General features: G+C 41.8%; 3 protein-coding genes across 3 annotated transcripts in view; 1 reads left to right on the top strand and 2 right to left on the bottom strand.

The window, feature by feature from the left end:
- The window catches only part of LOC128707782 (protein O-mannosyl-transferase TMTC1-like), a 65247-nt gene extending 60868 nt beyond the window's left edge, over nucleotides 1-4379 (top strand). The window contains exons 9-12 of the mRNA XM_053802739.1: nucleotides 499-704; nucleotides 986-1121; nucleotides 3547-3769; nucleotides 4035-4379. Of these exons, the coding sequence (XP_053658714.1) occupies nucleotides 499-704; nucleotides 986-1121; nucleotides 3547-3769; nucleotides 4035-4379 (910 nt within the window). The remainder of the gene's footprint in view (nucleotides 1-498; nucleotides 705-985; nucleotides 1122-3546; nucleotides 3770-4034) is intronic.
- LOC128707781 (thioester-containing protein 1 allele S3-like) overlaps nucleotides 1-18543 on the bottom strand; it is a 37226-nt gene extending 18683 nt beyond the window's left edge. The window contains exons 1-7 of the mRNA XM_053802738.1: nucleotides 18482-18543; nucleotides 18204-18399; nucleotides 17465-18143; nucleotides 17135-17403; nucleotides 16953-17047; nucleotides 16668-16890; nucleotides 14008-14011 (exon numbers count right to left, since the gene is read on the bottom strand). Coding sequence (XP_053658713.1) covers nucleotides 14008-14011; nucleotides 16668-16890; nucleotides 16953-17047; nucleotides 17135-17403; nucleotides 17465-18143; nucleotides 18204-18399; nucleotides 18482-18543 — 1528 coding nt within the window. The remainder of the gene's footprint in view (nucleotides 1-14007; nucleotides 14012-16667; nucleotides 16891-16952; nucleotides 17048-17134; nucleotides 17404-17464; nucleotides 18144-18203; nucleotides 18400-18481) is intronic.
- Nucleotides 18544-20932: 2389 nt separating this feature from the next.
- LOC128718603 (thioester-containing protein 1 allele S3-like) lies at nucleotides 20933-23574 on the bottom strand. The gene is made up of 8 exons (XM_053812225.1): nucleotides 23513-23574; nucleotides 23271-23430; nucleotides 22496-23174; nucleotides 22166-22434; nucleotides 21984-22078; nucleotides 21666-21921; nucleotides 21434-21595; nucleotides 20933-21013 (listed from the first exon to the last, which is right to left on the bottom strand). Exons 1-8 carry the CDS (start codon nucleotides 23572-23574, stop codon nucleotides 20933-20935), a joined length of 1764 nt encoding a protein of 587 aa, XP_053668200.1.
- Nucleotides 23575-25148: the final 1574 nt, after the last annotated feature.

Below are 25148 nucleotides of genomic sequence, written 5' to 3'. Positions count from 1 at the left end.
ACGCGAGCGCTCGAGAAAGGCTACAGCGTTGCCAGTGTGGTAGTTCGTTGGTTTGCTTTTGATTTTATCCCAATTTGTAGGAGCTTACGGTTAGCAGACGGTGAAGTGAAGCAGTTAAATGGATACAAGGGCCCACCGCTCGCCCAAACACACCTAAAGACCAGTACCGGTTCAGATGAAAAGGATTATAAAATATTCATCTTCCCGGCCACCGCCCATAACCCTGAGGTGGAACTTGTTACGAATGGTTTGCAGCACTTTTTATCTGGTCGGAGTGCGAAAGATAGCGAAAACAAGGATGTTTTCCTTGTAATTTGGCTCACTGCCATTAATGGTACCCAAACCGTTGCGTCCGTTCGATGAAAGGTCTTTCCTTTCCGATTTTTATCACTGCTCGTGTCGGGTACTTACGAGCAAACGCAAACCAGCAACACCATCCCTTTGCCGTGCCATTTCTAATCAATTTCCTTCCTCTGTCCATTGCTTTCCACGCTACAGAAAATCGAACCGAACGACCGATGCCATCCGGATGCTGGAACGCTGCATTCAGCTGGAACCACTCTTTACCGCGGCTTACCTGGAGCTGGTGAAGCTGTACGGCGGACAACCGGCTGCTGCTGGGCGGCTGCTTGCACGGGTTGTACGGCTCAACCCCTACAATGCGGACCTCCGCCGACAGTACGGCGACTGGCTGATGGAGCAAAGTACGTGTAAATTATTTATCCTGCTCGACTTGCCCTCTCTTTCTCTCTCTCTCTCTCGGTGATGGCCGTTGTTATTTGTTCCTAGGGGTTTCCTTTCTGTTGCCCTCGGGCGTTATTTTTATTGAGTTTTTTCCTTTGCTGCGCCGGAAGCGCTGGGTGATAGGGCATGATCGATAGCATTAGCACACGGTCCCGATCGCATACCGTCGTTATCCTTTTATTTATTCTCCCATGTTTCTAATTTCTCGTCCCCGTTTCACCAATGGCACCAACCGGAACAGATATGCTGCTGGAAGCGTTCAAACAATACCAGGAAGGGATCAAAATAATGGAAACTCATCAATTATCCGTGATTGGAGCCTGTCGCTGTCTACGCAAAATGGGACAACAGTCGCGATTACATCAAATGGTGCTGAGGTAAGTGTGATATGTTTCAACGCCCATCCCATTCAAGATATACAGCAGGGGGGCTAGAAGGGGATAAGGGATGGGGAGTAAAGGGATGCCCTAACAATGGCGGATGGGAATGGATGGCCGGGTACGGGAAAGATACAATTTCATTACGATTTCGACCCAGCCGGGACATTAATCAATCGCTCCGAGTGGAAGAACTTAACGGAGCAGAAGATGGCAACGCAATCATTGATACGGGCCATGAAAGGATGCATGCATTCCTGATCAAATCGCTAAATGGTACGATAATTTTGATTGTTTAACAAATTTCACCACACGGTAATACGTCTTTCGTTGGACACTAAACGGTTTACTGCCAGTGGAGTAGGGCTCGAAGCATTATAATGACTTACTCTAACACCTTCTTTCCCGCATTGAAACTCGATAACATTTTGATCAATATTAACTCATTAGAATTGTTCCGTCATGCATCGTTCGGGGGAAAAAATTGCTATGATAAACATAAATGTGAAGATGTGCAGTTGTTGCGGAATTATTTCAACATTGCATTATTACGAAAAGAATTACTTAGCTGCAGAAGTATAATGAAAAAAAATTGCACTTTTTTTATTCATTACTACTTTACGATTAAAAATTCAAATTTATACATATACGTTTTATGGAAAATGCACAAGACCTACATTTATTTTTAGGTGACCCGAATCCCTGAAAATATCCCACACAGAACGCATTGAATGAAAGATTTTGGTGCAATATTTTCATAATTTGAGCTCCAATCGGTGAATTGGAAATCTCGTTGCAAAGAAAGCTTTTCTAAAGCGTAATTTGTAACGTTTTCGTGATATTTATTTATCTCATAGTGTTGATGAAGTGAAATCATGTTCAGGAAAATCTCCACGAAAAAAAAAACATTGAGCATACATCTTATCCAAAAATGTATCGTAAAAGAGTGCGGGGACCGATCCACCCGCAGTAGTTTGGTACTAATTATGTCTTGTGAAATTACATTCATTACTGTAAAGTGTCCAGGGAACTCAAAAAGAAGAATAATCAGCGTCATATAATTTAATATGAAAACAAGTTAAAATTTTATCGTTAAACTTGATGTAGATAGCTTATTTCAACCAAAACTCAATTAAACCAATACCAAAACTGAGCACTAGTTATGATAAACAGCCTATTCCTTCACGGAGAAGACCTTCACAAGATAACACTTAATGTTGGTAGGGTTTGCACAACTTTCTTTGACAATTAAATCAATGCCACGATTGATAAAACCGTGACACGATCAAGATGAATTACTCGATAACAATCATCAGGCAAAAACCCTTGAGCTCTTTTTGGTCTGGAATTGAAACAGAAATTCAGCAACATGCGAAACTACGCTCTACGCTAGTATTTTCTATGCATGCAGAACGAGATAAAGCTAGGACAAAGGAATGAAAACGTTGCACGTGGCAATCATAACCTTTCTCTCGTGCTGCCTGCTTGACTGTGATTGCACCTTTGCGGCGTACCTCTTACAAGCACCACAATCGCAAAACTTCATTTTAGTTACAGGAGCAAGTACCATTATCCTACACACCAGCCGCCAGTTGCCGACGGTTGAAACAGGGTGGAAAGGTTGAAGGAGTGTAATTTATAATTCATTTTCTTCACTAGCAGAGATGACATTCTTGATCCCTGACACCGTGATATTCCGATGGCGCCGACGACGATGCTTATGGCGACGACTGTCCAAAGCCGGTTTGGCTCGTTTTTGTCGGATTCGCACTTCGTCGTATTTCCATCGTGTTGCGTAGCAACCATCAACGGCCTCTACGGTGGGCCGGTCCATTGAGAGGGCTGGTTGAGACGAAACACCGAACGGGAAGGGGGGTTTTTGCAGGGTGTTCGGTTTTGGTAGTGGCTTGTAAACTCCAACCGTCGTTCCAAACCAGTGCTTTCGTCTTACTTTTGTGGCACATTCGAAGGCACAACCAGCAAACCTTGCCAGGCGTCGTGAACTAGAGGTGGCTGAATTTACGAGCACCCTTTTCGGTTAGCGCTGGCTAGGAAGCAGAGAAAATCCGGTTCCATTCAACGGATTTCTATTCGTATGCTGTACGGTGAGCCTTCAGCAAAACTACACCGATGGGAAAAGCAAACGTAGAAGTGGTGGAAGAAAGCAAGCGAAGAAGACTGCAAAATGGAGTGCCTTCGCTAAGGGTAGCTGATTTTATGCTTTACCACCCATCCGGATCCCTTCCGGCACGTTCCGCATGTACTGCAGTACGGTTGGCACTCGCCAAACAAATAGAAATAAAAGGAAGAACAGGCAACGATTGGGTGGAATCAACTCGTAACTCCATCTCACTTGCGCAGCGCTGCGCCATCCCCGACCGAAACTAACCGATGCGATCCGCGTGCGTCTATAAATCTTTTTCAGATGGCAATTTATAGTTCGCTTATCGAACGGCGGCATTCCGATACAGAACGATATCTATCTCCGTGATTGGAGCATAAAGCACGAGCTTCGCAACCGGGCGATGATATACGACAGTGGAAGTAGCAGCAGCAGCACTACCAGTGGATCCACCACCAGCAGCAGTATTGTGAAGGGCAACAATGCCCCCATCGCTAGTCGGGATGCCGAGAGCATAAAAGATTGCGTAAGTGATTTTCTCCAAACCACTGCTTGGCAGTGGTGCAAGTTTAATGGATATTATTTTTTGTTTCGAGTGTTTTATTCATTTCCATTCATATCTTTATTTTTCGTTTCATTTGATACGATGGAGACGCCTGGTACTTTCTGTTTCATGAGCTACCAGGCGTCTCCATATTTAGTTTTACATCGGACTGTTAGTGAAGATGGTTTGGATTTGAACGATTTCTGATCGAAATATTTAATTTATTATTTCTGATTCCCCACTGCAGTCTAACTCGCATCCCAGCAAACGTACAGAACCACGACCACAGCCGGAACCGGCCGAAATTAGCATACGAATTCTGCGTACACCACACTGCAACCGGTCGGAACATCTTCCAAACTCGCTGAAAGCCTGCAAACTAGCGACGGCATCCTCAACGGCATCCCCACCCGAACCCACCACCCGTAACTCTGCCACCACCTCGCACACGGGGAAAGGTAGTGGAAAATCGAAAAAATGGTCCAAAGTGCGCCACAAACCGAAACGGCAGCAACCGGCAGGAACTGGGCTCGATCCCAACGGTGCTCTTGCACCGCTGCTCGTGTCGAACAGCCTGCTCGATAAGCTGTAACGGACAGGTTCGGAGAAGTGGTGCTCGGCGAGCTCGGATTGGAGGCGTTAAACCAAACCGGATTAGTCCAAGGCAGCACGCAGCTCGTGATGATCGATAGTGATGATTTTATTTCCCCTGCCAACGGAATCTCCACAGGGATTTGCACTGGGGATGAACTGATTTCAACAAGCAATGGAACAAACCGCATATAGAGGAAACAAACAAACAAAAAAAAAACGGACAAAACGCAATGTCCCGCGCATAGTATGGTAAATCGCATTATATTACTTGTAAGCGACGGCGTACACGGAAAGAAAAACAAAATGGCATGTCGCCAGGGAGCGCACAGTGTCGCTACAGTGAACATAATATTCACTCAACCGATGCAACCGTTGCAGTATCGGCTACTAATATTTTATCCATTCCCTAATCCCCATTACGGTTAGGGGACTCCAGGAGGGCAAATTGTAATTATTATAATCCCAATGCCTGTGCTTCACAACGCTCGCTGCACACAGCTGTACATTTCCGGTAGTGGTGGTAGATCGAGGTAGATAAGCGAAGCGATTATCCCTAAATGCGCGATCTGTAAATACGCACATCCCCAATCCGGGAGTCGAGAGGTAAGTGAGTGAGATGCTAGTGATTAGTGGCGAAATAGTAAACCTTGCACGAACGAACGTGTGTGTTTTGTGCGCTTCCTAGAGCAATGGGCTGCATAGCAGTGGAAAGGCAATATTTCGATTATAATTCGAATTCCGATACACATGCGGCGAATTCGTGCAAGACGTGAAATGTATAAACAGAAGCTAAAAAATAAGACTGTAGTGATGGAAAGATGCACGAAAGCACAGGGCTTACCAAACATTTATTTCATCTGTTTCTAACAAGCTCAAATGGTTTCGATATGCGAATAGGAGTGAGTGACAAGGCACTCAACAAATGGTTTTTACTTTACCGAAAAAAAAAACCCCAGCTTCATTTAGCAACCGAGTAAAATTATTGTTTTCATGTACCTACGGCCGATTGGGATGTACTGTTGGGGGTTGATTTTTCCGCTTCACTGTTTGTTTGTATCTCCCAACGAAAAAGGGATCTGCATCCAGCTGGAAATGAAACGTTCTATTCATTCGAGTGAGTGCCGAAATTAAACGAACTGTAAATAGCCTTCCGTACGCTCCGTAGATATACTATGTTTAACGAGGTGCAGCGTTGCTTACTGCAATGAAACGATGGCCAGCTCATACCTGGTCAGGTTTGTCAGCGTTAGAATGGGTTTCGTTCTGCTTTTTTTTCTGGTAACCCACGGAACAGTGCGGAGGCACTGGAGAGTAACGAATTTATAACCGTTCCCCACGAACATTTGGGGACACGTCACTGCATCTTCGTCAGAGCAACGAACCGCAATAATGACCAGCCAAGAGATTTTTTTACGTAAAACAAATAGAACATACAACATCAGCCAAAGCACGCTAGCCTGTTTGAGTTTATGTGGGCTTCTAGGATTTTGTTGTTTTTTTTCTCTTAAATGCAAATATGAAGGTCGCAAATCAATTACAGCCAACCCAGGTAGAGGGGAAAACGAAAGTATAACAAACACACAAAAAACAGACTCAAAAAACATCGCGCTCTGCAACAACTAACGTAAGCTGTAAATCGACTCCATAATTGGACGAAATTGACGCGAAGGGAAGCAATGTGTAAATAAGAACAGAGAGGGAGAGCGAGAGAGAGAGAGAGAGAGAGAGAGAGAGAGAGAGAGAGCAAAAACAGCGCTTCATCAACTCTGTCAGCTTGATGTGTTTGATGAGGGAAAATTTTAAAGCGCAAAAGCGAAACAAAAAACCAACATACACATGAAAAAATCGTCCGCACGATGTATCGAACTGGGAATTGATTGGGAGCAGGAAACATGGAATGAAAACAATACTGTAAACCGCTAAAGCGATCAAAGCGATCAATAATGAAACAACAGCATTTTTAAATAAAATTTTCACAAAAATCATAACCCCTCTCGGTGTTTCGCATTTTCTTTCTTTTAAATCGAATATTTGCCACTTGAAGTGTGCTTATTGTCGGTTTTGGTCTTCAAAGTTTTAAATCATTTTTTTTCTTGCCCTAGGAAAAGAGTAGTAAAGAGTGGCACATTGACTTTCAGTAAAAAGCCGTCCATTTTGTGTTTTTCTATTGTGTGTCTGCCTTTGCTTTTCCACTTCATTTTGCTCAGTATCATTGTAATAATTGACGAATGCACTTGATTGACAGTCCGGGTACGTGACAATGCGCAGAGATGTCCTACCGGTACAGTATGACCGGGCACTTGTGACAGCCAGCAATAAAGTGCAATTATCTGTCGGTGCATTCATATAAGAGGTAATATTTTTTAATGTTTTATCATTTGGAACAGCAGGTATATGGTTGAAAATGGCGAATAATTTTTATTTCATAGGCGAGAAAGAAAACTTTTGCAGCAAATGTTATTGTCAATCATTGAGGTAAGTGTTTTTTTTTTAATAGGATCGATACCATCTTATTGAAATGTAAACGTTATGTTGTATGCATTTTCAGAACTGAAAAAGTTAAGCTTTATTTTTCATTGACAAATAAATGGGTAGCTATTTTCATCTCAGAACATGCGAGGCAACAAAAATAAACATAGAGCTTTCTCGAGGGTTGATTTGTTATCTTTCAAGGTCATGGATCTAGTCATCTGAGAAATCCTATTAGGTGGGTAAAAAACACAGTGCTCATTTGTATTTCTTTGCATTATTAACGTTGAAAATAAGGCTTCAAGTAAGATAAGGATCGACGACTAAGTTTAGGAATAAACGATTACGACGAAACGAACGATTAGCTCGATGCCTAGCACACTGTGGATGGTCTAGTATGCCGTACCCCCGAGGTTGTACAAGAAGTCCCCGGAATAAAGAGATTTGGATGTTTTACTTAAACACATTAAATCAGGTTTTCTCTGTACCTGTGTCGTGTAGTTGTGGAGACAATTCCCCTAAAGAACTTGTTATTTTTTTGTTACAGAACTGGGTACATTTTACAAAACTGTATATAGACAAGTTTTGCTTAAAGTATTCATCACTTTCTTCAGAAATCGGAAAGATATCTTTTTCGCATCTTATCTTCATGATGACCTCGCCAATGTTTCCGTTGCCCTCAACTCGGCACCACTGTTTCTATTAGCTTCTAATGCTTCTAATTTTCGCTGTTTATGATGAGCCCTGGCGGTGAACCTACGGTTTTTGTTTCATACGCCACAACGACTCCGAATAAAATGAGTTGATTCTTTAATCTGACCCATTCTTTTAAATGAGAATTGCAAAGGGTAGTGAGATTAAGCTCCGCAAAGAATAGATAAAGGATACAGAGGAACAATTTTAGAAGAGAGTAAATTCAGAAAGAAAGGAACGGAATAATTAAACAATAACGTGATTCGTAATAAAATTATCGTAACACAATGGGAGAGAGAAAGAGAACAATGGAACGGTAGTATTCCTTAAGCGAGTCATATGCACATTAGACAAGAAAAAAATATCACATAGGAGCACAGAATAGAACAGATAATAACATGGCTATTGTTATTGTTTGGTACGGTCTGGTGGTGTATTGGTAGCGGTGCCGGTCTTCACACGACAAGAAAGGTCCACAATCCCATCCGGGCCAAACCTCCGTACGCAAGACTGACTGTACGGCTACGGGTAAATAAAGTCAAAGAAAGCCAGAAATGGCAGGCCTTGTTATGCCCTAAAAGCTAACTTTCGCAGCTTTCTTCAGCACTTTATCAAGGAGTGATGTCTGTGTTGGCTGACGTAACATGTACATAATCACTTATTTTTTTCCAAAATTCAGTGTGACATCAGGAGTTTAATTGAATCCTTAAACAGCCCCTTTTACCCTATTAAACAATGGTTAAAGTGGTTAGACAACTAAATCCTACATACCCGTCGATTTTTTAAAAGGTTATTGATTTCAATGCATCTTCAACGTTATTTATTTATATTCTTCAAGTTCTCCTGGTTAACGATGAATTGAAGAAACCATAATAAACCTAATCCACCTTTTTTTCCACTTCCACTCATTTTCCATGCCGTTCGTTACTATTCGCAGTTAGTTTTTCATCCACACGTAGAAACCGAAGCAAAAACCGATTCACTGTCCAGCCGCGTCCGTTCGAGTCCATAACTCAATCATACAGCGTAATGACCACCGGCACCGTAATCTCTCCACCCTTTCCAACACCGGGTGTCTCGTTTCTTTCCTGCTGCCGTACCAAGCATAAACAACACGGCAATCGAGCTTCGAAGCGGGCGGACCGGGTTTTCGAAATATGAGGGAATATAATGAGCTTGTGGTACGTGACTTTCACTCAAATGGTGACAAATTAGAACTGGGCAGAAAGGAAGCGTCTGATCCACAAGAAAGCACACCAGCCGGATGTGTTGTGAAAAGTTTATATAAACTAACTCTACCCGAACTGTCACGATGTGTCCGACAGAGTAGGGTAAGAGAGAAAGAGGGAGAGACCTGGGAATGGTTGTGGTAGTTCGGTTTGCTGAAGAAATGTTGATAAGAGTAAGCGAAAACACACCAACCGATAGGTACCGAAAATATGTTTGAAGAAGAGTGACCAGGCAGGAAAAAAGGATGAGTTGAAACAATGGTGAAAAAGCGTTAGTTCCAGCACTAACCCGGACAGTCGGGCAGCATACGGTACGGTGAAGATAACTAACACTACCCGTGCCATGGGTTTGCACAATCAGGATGAACCACGGATGCCGGAAGGTTTCCCCGCACGAAGAACGTTCAGCGAATGGCGAATGAACCAGTGTCTACTTCCGGGATGTACTGACTCCCGTACCTAAAACGGCACGGATGTCCTGTACCTGCAAAAGACCAACACAAAAAAACACACACAAACACACATAAACCTCCAACTCCCTGCATCAGACCATGTTGCGATGAAGGTCTTTCCGAAACACCCGAAACAGTTATGAAACAATCTAAAACAACTCGTAAAACCGCCGCACTCGGGATCCCTTGCCGCACTCACACCGTAGCGACACATCCTTTCGCTGAAGCAACGAGGAAAAAAAGATCATCGGGTGGAAAGTTTTCCCCATTTCGGTAGACACAATACCCGGCACGCTTCCGCGTGCCGAGGCGGTGAGCTTCCAGAAAATTGTCTTTTGCCATCAGCACCATCTGCGAGTGCCAGTGCGCGCTGCTGGACAGCACTGGAACGTTCCGTCCCAGAAGCGATTCCGTCCCAGACAACAGGACCATTCTCTTCCTCACCAGATCGGGATCCTGCTTTCCAGTTAGATGAAAGTGATAGAGCACGACGGCATTTGTTTGTCCAGTCGTGCTAAGCTTTCTGTTTCATATAGCAAAAAAACAAAAAACAAAAAAAAGAATGCCACCCTAAGCAGTACGACCAAATGGGAAAGCGGCTCCGGAGTGCGGTGGAAAAAGTGCTTCAAACCAAATTTTAATAATTTTTAATTTTCTTCTCTGGCGCAGTTTTTGTACCTTTCATTCCTTGCTTCCATTCGTTGCTACCGATGCGACACTGAGTGGTGTGATGTTGACAACTCATTTCATTTATGGTTGTTGTTTCAGTTTTCATCCGCACTGTTGACAGTGTCGGGGCATGCGGACTACGAAGGTAGTTCGGGGTTTAAGTTTCAAGTGCAGAAATCGTAAAAGTTGTTTTATTTTTGTATAAATATTTATGTGAAGTTTGTGGCCGGAAAATAAATAAGTAAAGAGCAAATAACTACAAGCTGTTGTCGTCAACTTATTCACAATTTGCAAACTTTAATTCATTCAATGTCAACAAACTTAAACGTTCACGTTTAACTAAGATTTTTCAAGAATGCACCCCGAATTCCATGGTTCAAATATTATTTTGTTGAAATGCAATATATGTGTTCTATTAATTCTCAAAACGATTAATATACAGTGTTTATAAAAGATTCTGATCAAATTACCTCGATAAAAGAAAGGTTGTAAAGCATTAAATAAAAACGTTATTTTCTTATAAAAAGGTACATAGCTTCGCAGGGTTTTACGAAAGATCTAGTCCAAAGTGATTGTTGAAATCTCTTATAGCCTTAAATTACATTTCCAGATTGAATCAAATTAAAAGCATGAATGCCTGGGGTTCATCCATTCTACAGGTAACGCTGTTAGTGGGGAGAGCGTTGCCCGGTGCGTTACGATTTGTTACATAAAAAAACGAAGGTTCTTACGATATGCAACATAAAACAAAATGGATTTTACAGAGCGATTCGTAATGTATTTACGTTTACATCGTCAATTGTACGACTTCTCTTGTGTACAATCAAAAGTTCACAGCAATATCAGTTAAATTGTCGCAGCCTTTGAAAAAAGAATTGACGAATTACACAGATTTTGAACATGAATGATTCCAGGGGATTTCAGTACATGGCTTCGAGACCGACGAAACTGAAAAGGAAATTCGACTTACCAACATTGACGTGCTCAGTGAGGTTATTGCGACTCGACATTTGCAAGACGTGAAATTTTCGTTTTGTATTTGATTTTTATTCGTGATATGTAAGTATCGTGCAATTGATCAGATTAACTCATTCAATTTCAAAAGTTCACCAAAGGTGATTATTTAAACGATAAATACGGAGGGTTTCAGTAAGGGTATCATTTACGCAGTAAAAGAATGACTCCTCACTCGAACATGCTGGTATTTATTTACCAATTTCGATACTAATTTTTCAAACAAAACAATGTGTAATTTAAGTAAGGTGTGATATGAATATATTCTGTGTCTATGGGTTTAAAAAACCAAAGTTTTACGCATTTAAACAACGCAATGTCAGGTTGCATTTTGTGGACTAAATTCCCAAGAATAAGCTATTTATATTTTTTGACAAAAAATCACTACACAATTCAAACGGTCTTAAGAACCGACTAAAGTTTTCCATAATTAAGACAAAATAGTTTCAAGCAGACTAAACTAGCTCAAAAAACAACCCAACCAATTAATGAAAATTAAAATAATATACTTAAACCACCGATAACATCCAAGTGTAAAATTTCTTAACACAATCCCTAAGACATAAGCCATTATTTCGGTTTAAGTACAGTTAACAAAATCCCTCATCCATCCATAAAGATGCCAAGCGTATCTGCATACAGCACACCCATTGTTCGGGCATTAAGTAATCCAATATGCTACAAAAACCTGCAGCTGTAATACGATCGCCACGACCAGCAATCTGCTGCAAAAAGCACCACACACATGTAATCTTTTGAAAATTATCGGAAATCGGAAACGTTCATCGAAGCTCGTGGGCACGGACACGATGCATAAATCAACCTTTGTCCGAACCCACTGACTGGGAGCTGGTAACGAACCGAACGCTACCGATCCAACCTCCAACACTGCAGAACCGCATAAAAATGGGCTCATTGAAAGGATTTCCTATCACGTTGCACACAAAATAAAACTTCTCGACTACTAGAGCGCATAAGGCTCGGTGTTTCGTTATCCTTCCGGACAGCGCTATAGAATGGGACAGAATCATAGGTCAACACGTTACGTGGGTTAGTGGTCTTTGACGCTTTTTTTCAGTCCAAACTCCAGACAACGTCCTACAGTAATGGGAAGCCACGTTAGCCTTGTGGGGTAGGTTTTTGTGTCTGAGCGTTCAGGCTGTTTTTTCACATGTCTGGCTAGCCAATGTCTCGTTCGATTCCATAGTCTAAACAACGGGCACCGGAAAGGACTCGTCGTTGCCGTCCGCGAATACAACGGAAGTGGTTCGAACGGTTCAGTTCATTCCAGTTTGCCCGCTTTGGAGCCCGGTACGGGCAGGAATTTGCTGAAAGATGTCCTAATGCTTGCGCTGAACGTGCCAAACCGGTCGGATGCTTGCAGTGAAACCTTGCCTTAAACGAAAAAGAAGTATTAATCCACTGAAAAAAGAGCAGGCAAACGTGTATTTTTTTTTGTCACTCTCGCTTTTGCCTCTCAGTGGACTCCATTTCGGAGCATTATCTGTACCGAGCTTCCGGGAGCCAGCAGGATTTTCGTCCATTCCAGAATTACCCCGACCTGCCCTGTCCGCTTCGTGGACACCTTTGACTTCCACCACTTTCCGGTACGGTGGACATAAATCTTGGCGAAATACGTTAGCCAATCTTGCACGACTCCGCGCTGCACTTGGACCCATCAGGTTGAAGAAACTCCACTCGAAAATCACAGTCCACAGTGCGAAAGAAGACGTAGCGGTGAGATTTGCTGTACACTAAAATGTGCTCAACTGAGGAGCACCAAGCGAGTAGGAAATATAAATCGGATTGAAAGCCCTGGAAGTACTTGGAGCAAAAAAACCACATCCACCTAGTGCATACCGTGCCTGTTTGATAGAGAACAGGTTCGAAAAAGCGTTGCCGCTCGAGTAAGGGTGTTTCGGGTACCAGTAGCAAGACGCACGCAATACTGTCCGACTGCCGTTAACGAGCACCGGAAGCTGCTATCACCCAGTGGACAAACTGAAACACAGTTCATGGAGCAACTCAAACCACCATAAACTCTCGCTGAGGTCAGAGCGCCTCAGTTAAGTAAACGGGACCACCCGGCTTGGGACCGCGATGATACTCCAGCTATGGACAATCAAGGATTCGGACAGCAAGAACACCAACCGAAATGAAGGTAAAAGCGATCCGGCAATGAAAAGAACACCGTGAAACGTTACCACCAAACGGGACTAAGAAGATGAGGCTAGTGCACGGTGAAAAGAAATGGTACAAATATGCTTCCATTTTGCCACGGTACAAATTTAGATTTCTGTTGGTGGTTTGATTTTGTTCTTCGCTTTCTTTCACAATAGTATCAGTTTCGACATAACTCGCCCCCCATTGGTGGTTGCAGTATTTAAGAAGCAAAAAAAATAACGCGCTATATTGTTGGAATTTACCGATCGGGTGTGGACTTTACTTTCACAGGGTCAGAGGGGAATCTTCCTATAAGCGGACTGAGCGGCCGCGGCGGGCAACGAGTTCTAAAGGGGCACCGAATGCTTCTAGAAAGCATTAAATTTTAATTTTTTGCTTCGAAAAGATTCTGCACATATCAACAGTGCCAAAAAATATCGACATATTTGAGGAAAATATTGAAGCGAGAGACCAAGAGTTGACAAAGCCCAATACACCTGTTGTAGAAATGGACGAGAAATTTGGTGAGCCTTACAAAAACACAAAATATTTTTATATGTACTTCTTCTGAATTAATTTCCTCATTTCGGGGAGGATTTTTTTTTCCTAATCCATTTGTCTAATAACTCATAATAATCCCCAGCAGCTAAGGGATGTTGTATTTGACTTGTTCGCGGAAAATGTGTTGGTGCTGGTTAATACAATAAAATCGTTCAGTCGTCTAAATCTAAGACTTAGATATCATTACTAGCAGTAGGGATTATTTTTAATTGGTTATTATTTTGACAAATTTCATTATCAAAAATATGTGTTAACATATAAATAGTCTGTTTAATACACCAAAGTGTAACACGAATTTGCTAGAGGCGTTGAAATCAACAAAGATGCATATAAAATAGCATAGGAACTATTACGATTATTATCTTGGTATAAAAACCTGCCTATAATGTTGGCCCGGTGGTATATGTGGTAGTAACGCCAGTCTTCCGACAAAAGTACCGGTTCAAAATACAATCCGGAACGATCCTCCTCATGGAGGACTGACTATCAAACTACTGGTAAATAAAGTCAAAGAAACCCAGAATTGGCAGGACCAGGCCTCTCGAGGTTGTTGTACCGGTAAAGAAGAAAGAAAAAATGTCCATTTTTAGTGTGGCAGAAGCACGGTCCTTGTTTGCAATTAAAATATTCAGAAAAATTCGATACATTAAATAACATTGGACTAAATATACTTTTGCAGAACCTCATTTACATATATAATTATATGTGAATTATCAAAATAGATAATTAATAAAAAATAAAATATTCTTCTTTTCTTTGATTTCATTTACCAACTTTACAGTTGGTCGGCACTGCTATCGAATGCAACACTCCGCATCCAATTATAAAATTAGCTCAGGCAAATCGTAAATTCTACTGAATACCTTAATACCTTAATTAATAATTTAATCATGCTCAAATAGATTTTAGAACATAGAGTGATCTGAAAAGCACGTCTATCACTGCTCTTAACACGGAGTAGACAAACATTGTCCATCTCTACCATCCTCAATAAAATAGCAGTGACAGGAAAAAGCGAAGCGAAAGGATAAGAATCAGACGATAACGGACATTCGAACGGGCACCTCTCGAATAGACCATCACTGGGGTAGATCACGCTCTAAGCCAGTTTTTTGTATGCGTTTTGACGTTTCCAGGCTTATCCGCTTACAGCTCGCCTTACAAATGGCAAGCCAAGTTAAGCCTAGGAAAGAAGGATTAGATTGGTTTCTCAATGAAAGTACCCAAGTACCCAAAACCCAAACTCGACAAATGTCAAAACAAAGAATTTTGCTCAGACCAGCCAGGTTAGGCCATGTTTTTGAAATTAAAATGAAATTACTAAACTTAAATCGATTTTCCTCAAATTGTAGTTTACAAAAATGATCCCTTGGGTCATTCTTTATGTCAAAATGCTATGTCCTTTACGAATCTGTACAGAATGATACAGCCCGGTACCTGGATTATTTGGCAGATACAGGCTTAAAGCTTAAGCTTTCTAACTTTTGGGATGATCTACCCCATTCTTGGGCGGGTCCCTGGACTCACTCTTCAAAAAAGTGTTATTCTTAGAAGTAACGTCAACATTAGTCGACGATAGAATGGCACGATCAGTGAGAACTACCGGATCTTGATAGTTTCGCTCAATATCTTTGTAAATTTTTGTTATAAGTTCCATGACGTCTTTATCCGGGTTGGTTGAGCGGGGTAGCACCATAGCATTACCTTTCCGCCGAATGGTAGACATTTCCCTACGATGTCTCGTAGTGCCCGATTAACGACCTCCAGAGCGTATCGACTACTCATGGATGCTTCATCCCAAACGATTAGGTAAGCTTGTTTTAACATAGCTGCGAGCAGCAATAGAACAAAGATGGCGAATTGCGCATTCCCGTCGAGCACTAATGGCAACTTGCATGTTGCATGGGCCGTTTTACCTCCGCTTAACCTCCCTCTGTAAAACCCTCCGTTTTACCTCCGTGTCCTATACGGCGCGTTGTTCTGCATTTACAAGCCTCACCGTCGAAAGTGTTCCTTCCAGTCCACTCACGCTATATGAACGCTCGGCATCGAGTAGTGGAGTAGTGGAAGTAGTGGAGAGTAGTGGAGCTATCAATAAAAGTGGTAAGGTTTTTGGTAGGAGTAGTTCCACGCAGGTTTTGGTCGATGATCTTTAATGCTTGAATCTTGTTCCATATCACATAACATGGTATGGTTTGTTCGGCACCAGCAAAATCCTTTCGTGCTTGAAACTGTGCTTAAGGTTCACGCATATATTTCCGGCGCTGCATCTACATCTTGCGGCACTGATCGTCACAGTGCTGCTGGAACAGTAGCCCGGCACGACGCGTAAGAGAATGTGCGTCCTCCCGCTAGAATATGCGACATGCGGCATATTCACGTGGCGTTATTCGATTGGACGAACACTCTGCATCCGGCCCCATCTAGTCCCATCATTTATCTTGGAAAGTTATGCATGATGGAGATTCTAGGCAAATTATGGAGTTCTTGCTTGTGATGTGATTTTATTCCTTGAACGTATTCGTCGTTTTTAAATCACTTTGTTGTGCAGTATACTTTGACTAAAGTACAATTTATTATTTTGTGCTAGTTTTTAGAAAAAGTATTTATTTATTGTATAACACCAAATCATTCGGACTTGGAGTCATTTATATTTCTGACCTTGGAGTTTCCATTTCTAACGGAATGTCCTTCTGAACAGCCCCAGGCTCTGGAAAGTGAATAATACGTTAATAAGGAATCACGCTGCTTCAAGCATTTTATCATCTTACATGGAATTTGTCAAAGTCATTATCCTCGATAGCATAAAATTCATTATACAGTGGCATAATGTCCTCCCAGAGCAGTTCATGGCTGTTCTTGTAGTAAGCACTTTGACGTCCGGGCATGAGTTCTGATTCGATTTGGGGTACGTTCAAGCTATCATTATATGGCTTAAAAAGAAACAAAAAAACCTTCATAGTTCACCCTCCAGAAAAAAACAACGATAACTGTTTTACTTACAACATATGGCAGATCTGTGAAATCGATGTCTACATAATCGAACACAATTACACTACTTGCTACAGTAGCTACGATAAGTTTCGCTTTCGGTATCATCTTTTCGGTGGCGTTCAACTGTAAGGGATATTTGTTCTGCTTGTTTGGTCTCATGTAACCGGAATCAATTATATTGCCCTTTGTCACTACGTAGTACAGGAAGAATGTCATACGTTCGTTGCACGTTACCGTAAGTCGCAACATTCGGTTCAACTTAACACTGCAAGGGAAAGAATTGTTTGAAGAATTGCTTTAACATCCCATAAACTAAGTGCTACTCACGGAGACCTTAGTTCCAATTTGAGGTACGCATTCGTCACGACGTCCACTTTTTCCACAACGGCGCCAAAGAAGAAACCGTTGTCATCGTCAGAAAACTGCAAAATTAACAGCATTTACCATGGCTTTCAATTGATGAGTAACACAACACTACTCTATGAATCATCTTCCTTGGACATACTTACGTTGATATTCATCACGTCTATATTGTCACTTGGATTGAGCTCCAGTTTTATCACACCTCCATCGTCACTAGTGGCAGTTGTTCCGTAATCAATATCCGACACTTCCACGTTACCGGTGATACCTTTAGCAGGTGTTCCATCATGGTATCGGAACTGAAGCGCACACTTAAAAGGAAGTCCTGGCCGAAATTGTGGACTGTCCTTAATCAATTGCACACCGTACTTATACTTGTACACTGTGATGTGAGATTGTTTCACGACAGTGCGATCTAAAACAAGAAATTGAAAATTAATTCCCATTAATGTAAACGCACTCCACCACATTCTTACTTGTAGTCTGCTCGATAAATGTCGTCTTTACAAGCACGTCTTGCCGATCTGCGAGTACTTCGAAGTAATTTTTGAAACGCAGCTCCACTTGCCTCTTCCCATTCACTTCAAACTGATGCTTCTGGTCCAGAAAACCGTTTCTCAAGTACACCTCAAACTTAGCAACTCCCTTTACCGGTTTTCCAAAATGGTAGTTAGCCTCTATCTGCAGAGTCAAACTTTGATCCTTCTCCAGAGGAACGACATACGGTACTACCTCTACGTCAAACGAGGACAACACATATTCCTTCATCTCGAACGTTTTTGATACGATTTCTTCCCCGTCTATCTTTACCGAGATGTTCCACATTCCGAGCATTGGAGTAGGCGCGATCTGAAGATCACTCTCAAACACTCCGGCGTACAGTTTGGCCGTCGACCACTTCCTGATCACATTTTTTTGAGGATCACTGATTGTCACATGGATTGATTTTACCCGTGCAGGTGGCTTCAGCTCAGAGTCCAGCACAATCACACGAAAGTTTACCGTATCGCCTGGTTTGTACACGGGCTTATCGATCTGTATTAAACCGGTAATGGTTTTGCTAAGGTGTACCAATTCGGCTTCCTTGTGAAAGCTAAAGCCACGCTGACCGTCGATGGTGATTTTATAATTCCCAGCTGATAAGTCCACAGGCATCTGCAAAAGAGCAATCGATTAACTTCCACACACTTTTCTGTTGAATTGCGCTCGTCCTACATTGAAAGTGATCATCCTGTTCATGTGTCGTCGTACTTCAACTGTCTTTGTTAAGTCCAGAATGTTTGTACGATTATCGCTGTGCCCAGTGATTCGTAGCATCACGTCCACTTTGCTCATATTCAAGTTAAAGTTACTGATCACCACCGTATAATCCTGGTTAGCCCGAATGGTTCTGGGGCCCACAACCAGTATTCTGAAACGGAATTACCACATGGAATTTACTCACAAACCAATGTTAACTACCGAAGAGCAAGCAGTCTAGCGCTGGTTCTTACCCATGAGCAGCCCCAATGAAGATTAGCACCGTTAGTATGTGTGACCTTATGAACTGCCACATGTTATTCCAGCGCTGTGCGATTTCGGGTCTGCTCCAGATGGTGGCTTAAATTGAACTGAATCATGGACAGCATGCTTACCGTACTTTAAACTCAAAGATAACTTTCGACCTGTTATAGTACGGAGTGCAGAAGATAGACCAAATCTAGTTGGCTGGTCATCGTCAAGTTCCAATTTGGCAGACTGCAATCATATTTTGCTGATAGTTTTGTTTTGTAAATGTGAGCGCCTTAATTAAGTATAAACCAAAGCGACGTAGTAATCTAAATCAAAAGAGTGATTTGTTCTTGTGTTATGTAACATAACAAGACAATCGTAGACAGAACCCAATCACGCTGAGCGAATTTGCAAATCATGGGTTATGGATCAGTACATAAGTCAACAATACCAATTACTTCTTCGTATGTTTTCTGAAATTACAAATCTTGTCAGTTTTGTTTTGCAATAGCGAACTGTTGGAAAGGCCAGTGAACTGTTTGCGTTGAAAGTCGTCACAAAGACTTACATCAGCGATGTGCTTAATGAATCTCTTAAGGAGAGTCATTCATGTTTTGTTTAGGCGAAGAATTAATTTGAATTAAGGAAGCAATTCCCTAAACATTACCGGGCAAACAAAGTCCTAGATGATGTAGGGACTGTCCTTGTGATTTATTAATCGTCATAGCAAGACACATTTGCACCGGAAACGGTTTTCTTTGGATTTGGAAGGGGAGACCAGAGTCATTGCTGTTGTAGTATATTCGAGGCAATAGCACGTCATCCCCACGTCGCTTGCCTGTCAATATACGGGCATGGATGCAGTTGCGCTTTAGAGCCATTACATGCAGCCGTGTGCCATTGCAAAAACCGCGCTCGGTATTAAGCTTACGCAAGTTAACCATCATATGTATGAGTCCGCATCACACACATATTTCTAATCGTTAGTAACTATCTCCCATACATACATAAGCTTAGATTGGAATTAGGCTAGGTTAGGAAAGAAAAATAAATCATAAGTTAGTTACTATTATGAACTCTACGTGCTAACATCTACTTCTTTCTATCTGAAATACATTAACTCGCATAAAAAGTACCGGTACATATGGTTTAAGGATCAGACGATGTAGAGGGACACCACTCATGTTTAAAGCATAGAGTTATTCGGCTTGCAACTGGACGGGCTCGTGATCTTCAGAATTGACTAAACTATCGACCGACAAATATTGGGGTAGATCACGCTCTAAGCCAGTTTTTTGTATGCGTTTTGACGTTTCCAGGCTTATCCGCTTACAGCTCGCCTTACAAATGGCAAGCCAAGTTAAGCCTAGGAAAGAAGGATTAGATTGGTTTCTCAATGAAAGTACCCAAGTACCCAAAACCCAAACTCGACAAATGTCAAAACAAAGAATTTTGCTCAGACCAGCCAGGTTAGGCCATGTTTTTGAAATTAAAATGAAATTACTAAACTTAAATCGATTTTCCTCAAATTGTAGTTTACAAAAATGATCCCTTGGGTCATTATTTATGTCAAAATGCTATGTCCTTTACGAATCTGTACAGAATGATACAGCCCGGTACCTGGATTATTTGACAGATACAGGCTTAAAGCTTAAGCTTTCTAACTTTTGGGATGATCCACCCCATTGTTGGGCGGGTCCCTGGACTCACTCTTCAAAAAAGTGTTATTCTTAGAAGTAACGTCAACATTAGTCGACGATAGAATGGCACGATCAGTGAGAACTACCGGATCTTGATAGTTTCGCTCAATATCTTTGTAAATTTTTGTTATAAGTTCCATGACGTCTTTATCTGGGTTGGTTGAGAGGGGTAGCACCATAGCATTACCTTTCCGCCGAACGGTAGACATTTCCCTACGATGTCTCATAGTGCCCGATTAACGACCTCCAGAGCGTATCGACTACTCATGGATGCTTCATCCCAAACGATTAGGTAAGCTTGTTTTAACATAGCTGCGAGCAGCAATAGAACAAAGATGGCGAATTGCGCATTCCCGTCGAGCACTAATGGCAACTTGCATGTTGCATGGGCCGTTTTACCTCCGCTTAACCTCCCTCTGTAAAACCCTCCGTTTTACCTCCGTGCCCTATACGGCGCGTTGTTCTGCATTTACAAGCCTCACCGTCGAAAGTGTTCCTTCCAGTCCACTCACGCTATATGAACGCTCGGCATCGAGTAGTGGAGTAGTGGAAGTAGTGGAGAGTAGTGGAGCTATCAATAAAAGTGGTAAGGTTTTTGGTAGGAGTAGTTCCACGCAGGTTTTGGTCGATGATCTTTAATGCTTGAATCTTGTTCCATATCACATAACATGGTATGGTTTGTTCGGCACCAGCAAAATCCTTTCGTGCTTGAAACTGTGCTTAAGGTTCACGCATATATTTCCGGCGCTGCATCTACATCTTGCGGCACTGATCGTCACAGTGCTGCTGGAACAGTAGCCCGGCACGACGCGTAAGAGAATGTGCGTCCTCCCGCTAGAATATGCGACATGCGGCATATTCACGTGGCGTTATTCGATTGGACGAACACTCTGCATCCGGCCCCATCTAGTCCCATCATTTATCTTGGAAAGTTATGCATGATGGAGATTCTAGGCAAATTATGGAGTTCTTGCTTGTGATGTGATTTTATTCCTTGAACGTATTCGTCGTTTTTAAATCACTTTGTTGTGCAGTATACTTTGACTAAAGTGCAATTTATTATTTTGTGCTAGTTTTTAGAAAAAGTATTTATTTATTGTATAACACCAAATCATTCGGACTTGGAGTCATTTATATTTCTGACCTTGGAGTTTCCATTTCTAACGGAATGTCCTTCTGAACAGCCCCAGGCTCTGGAAAGTGAATAATACGTTAATAAGGAATCACGCTGCTTCAAGCATTTTATCATCTTACATGGAATTCGTCAAAGTCATTATCCTCGATAGCATAAAATTCATTATACAGTGGCATAATGTCCTCCCAGAGCAGTTCATGGCTGTTCTTGTAGTAAGCACTTTGACGTCCGGACATGAGTTCTGATTCGATTTGGGGTACGTTCAAGCTATCATTATATGGCTTAAAAAGAAACAAAAAAACCTTCATAGTTCACCCTCCAGAAAAAAACAACGATAACTGTTTTACTTACAACATATGGCAGATCTGTGAAATCGATGTCTACATAATCGAACACAATTACACTACTTGCTACAGTAGCTACGATAAGTTTCGCTTTCGGTATCATCTTTTCGGTGGCGTTCAACTGTAAGGGATATTTGTTCTGCTTGTTTGGTCTCATGTAACCGGAATCAATTATATTGCCCTTTGTCACTACGTAGTACAGGAAGAATGTCATACGTTCGTTGCACGTTACCGTAAGTCGCAACATTCGGTTCAACTTAACACTGCAAGGGAAAGAATTGTTTGAAGAATTGCTTTAACATCCCATAAACTAAGTGCTACTCACGGAGACCTTAGTTCCAATTTGAGGTACGCATTCGTCACGACGTCACCTTTTTCCACAACGGCGCCAAAGAAGAAACCGTTGTCATCGTCAGAAAACTGCAAAATTAACAGCATTTACCATGGCTTTCAATTGATGAGTAACACAACACTACTCTATGAATCATCTTCCTTGGACATACTTACGTTGATATTCATCACGTCTATATTGTCACTTGGGTTGAGCTCCAGTTTTATCACACCTCCATCGTCACTAGTGGCAGTTGTTCCGTAATCAATATCCGACACTTCCACGTTACCGGTGATACCTTTAGCAGGTGTTCCATCATGGTATCGGAACTGAAGCGCACACTTAAAAGGAAGTCCTGGCCGAAATTGTGGACTGTCCTTAATCAATTGCACACCGTACTTATACTTGTACACTGTGATGTGAGATTGTTTCACGACAGTGCGATCTAAAACAAGAAATTGAAAATTAATTCCCATTAATGTAAACGCACTCCACCACATTCTTACTTGTAGTCTGCTCGATAAATGTCGTCTTTACAAGCACGTCTTGCCGATCTGCGAGTACTTCGAAGTAATTTTTGAAACGCAGCTCCACTTGCCTCTTCCCATTCACTTCAAACTGATGCTTCTGGTCCAGAAAACCGTTTCTCAAGTACACCTCAAACTTAGCAACTCCCTTTACCGGTTTTCCAAAATGGTAGTTAGCCTCTATCTGCAGAGTCAAACTTTGATCCTTCTCCAGAGGAACGACAGACGGTACTACCTCTACGTCAAACGAGGACAACACATATTCCTTCATCTCGAACGTTTTTGATACGATTTCTTCCCCGTCTATCTTTACCGAGATGTTCCACATTCCGAGCATTGGAGTAGGCGCGATCTGAAGATCACTCTCAAACACTCCGGCGTACAGTTTGGCCGTCAACCACTTCCTGATCACATTTTTTTGAGGATCACTGATTGTCACATGGATTGATTTTACCCGTGCAGGTGGCTTCAGCTCAGAGTCCAGCACAATCACACGAAAGTTTACCGTATCGCCTGGTTTGTACACGGGCTTATCGATCTGTATTAAACCGGTAATGGTTTTGCTAAGGTGTACCAATTCGGCTTCCTTGTGAAAGCTAAAGCCACGCTGACCGTCGATGGTGATTTTATAATTCCCAGCTGATAAGTCCACAGGCATCTGCAAAAGAGCAATCGATTAACTTCCACACACTTTTCTGTTGAATTGCGCTCGTCCTACATTGAAAGTGATCATCCTGTTCATGTGTCGTCGTACTTCAACTGTCTTTGTTAAGTCCAGAATGTTTGTACGATTATCGCTGTGCCCAGTGATTCGTAGCATCACGTCCACTTTGCTCATATTCAAGTTAAAGTTACTGATCACCACCGTATAATCCTGGTTAGCCCGAATGGTTCTGGGGCCCACAACCAGTATTCTGAAACGGAATTACCACATGGAATTTACTCACAAACCAATGTTAACTACCGAAGAGCAAGCAGTCTAGCGCTGGTTCTTACCCATGAGCAGCCCCAATGAAGATTAGCACCGTTAGTATGTGTGACCTTATGAACTGCCACATGTTATTCCAGCGCTGTGCGATTTCGGGTCTGCTCCAGATGGTGGCTTAAATTGAACTGAATCGTGGACAGCATGCTTACCGTACTTTAAGCTGGGAATTCCCTTTAATCTTGTGTCAGTGATAACTTGTGACCTGTTATAGCACGGGGTGCCGATAAGCACAAATCTTGGTTGCTGGTCATCGTCAAGTTCTAATTTGGCAGACTGCAATCATATTTTGCTGATAGTTTTGTTTTGTAAATGTGAGCGCCTTAATTAAGTATAAACCAAATCGACGTAGTAATCTAAATCAAAAGAGTGATTTGTTCTTGTGTTATGTAACATAACAAGACAATCGTAGACAGAACCCAATCACGCTGAGCGAATTTGCAAATCATGGGTTATGGATCAGTACATAAGTCAACAATACCAATTACTTCTTCGTATGTTTTCTGAAATTACAAATCTTGTCAGTTTTGTTTTGCAATAGCGAACTGTTGGAAAGGCCAGTGAACTGTTTGCGTTGAAAGTCGTCACAAAGACTTACATCAGCGATGTGCTTAATGAATCTCTTAAGGAGAGTCATTCATGTTTTGTTTAGGCGAAGAATTAATTTGAATTAAGGAAGCAATTCCCTAAACATTACCGGGCAAACAAAGTCCTAGATGATGTAGGGACTGTCCTTGTGATTTATTAATCGTCATAGCAAGACACATTTGCACCGGAAACGGTTTTCTTTGGATTTAGAAGGGGAGACCAGAGTCATTGCTGTTGTAGTATATTCGAGGCAATAGCACGTCATCCCCACGTCGCTTGCCTGTCAATATACGGGCATGGATGCAGTTGCGCTTTAGAGCCATTACATGCAGCCGTGTGCCATTGCAAAAACCGCGCTCGGTATTAAGCTTACGCAAGTTAACCATCATATGTATGAGTCCGCATCACACACATATTTCTAATCGTTAGTAACTATCTCCCATACATACATAAGCTTAGATTGGAATTAGGCTAGGTTAGGAAAGAAAAATAAATCATAAGTTAGTTACTATTATGAACTCTACGTGCTAACATCTACTTCTTTCTATCTGAAATACATTAACTCGCATAAAAAGTACCGGTACATATGGTTTAAGGATCAGACGATGTAGAGGGACACCACTCATGTTTAAAGCATAGAGTTATTCGGCTTGCAACTGGACGGGCTCGTGATCTTCAGACTTGACTAAACTATCGACCGACAAATATTGGGGTAGATCACGGTCTAAGCCAGTTTTTTTGTATGCGTTTTGACGTTTCCAGGCTTATCCGCTTACAGCTCGCCATGCAAATGACAAGCCAATTTAAGCCTAGGAAAGAAGGATTAGATTGGCTTCTCAATGAAAGTACCCAAGTACCCAAAACCCAAACTCGATAAATGTCAAAAAAAAAGAATTTTGCTCAGACCAGCCAGGTTAGGCCATGTTTTTGAAATTAAAATGAAATTACTAAACTTAAATCGATTTTCCTCAAATTGTAGTTTACAAAAATGATCCCTTGGGTCATTCTTTATGTCAAAATGCTATGTCCTTTACGAATCTGTACAGAATGATACAGCCC

Source organism: Anopheles marshallii, chromosome 2, assembly GCF_943734725.1.
Source record: "Anopheles marshallii chromosome 2, idAnoMarsDA_429_01, whole genome shotgun sequence".
NCBI classification, from domain to species: Eukaryota; Metazoa; Arthropoda; class Insecta; order Diptera; family Culicidae; genus Anopheles; species Anopheles marshallii.
Note: the sequence above shows the minus strand (reverse complement) of the source record. Positions and strands in the feature narration are given on the sequence as shown.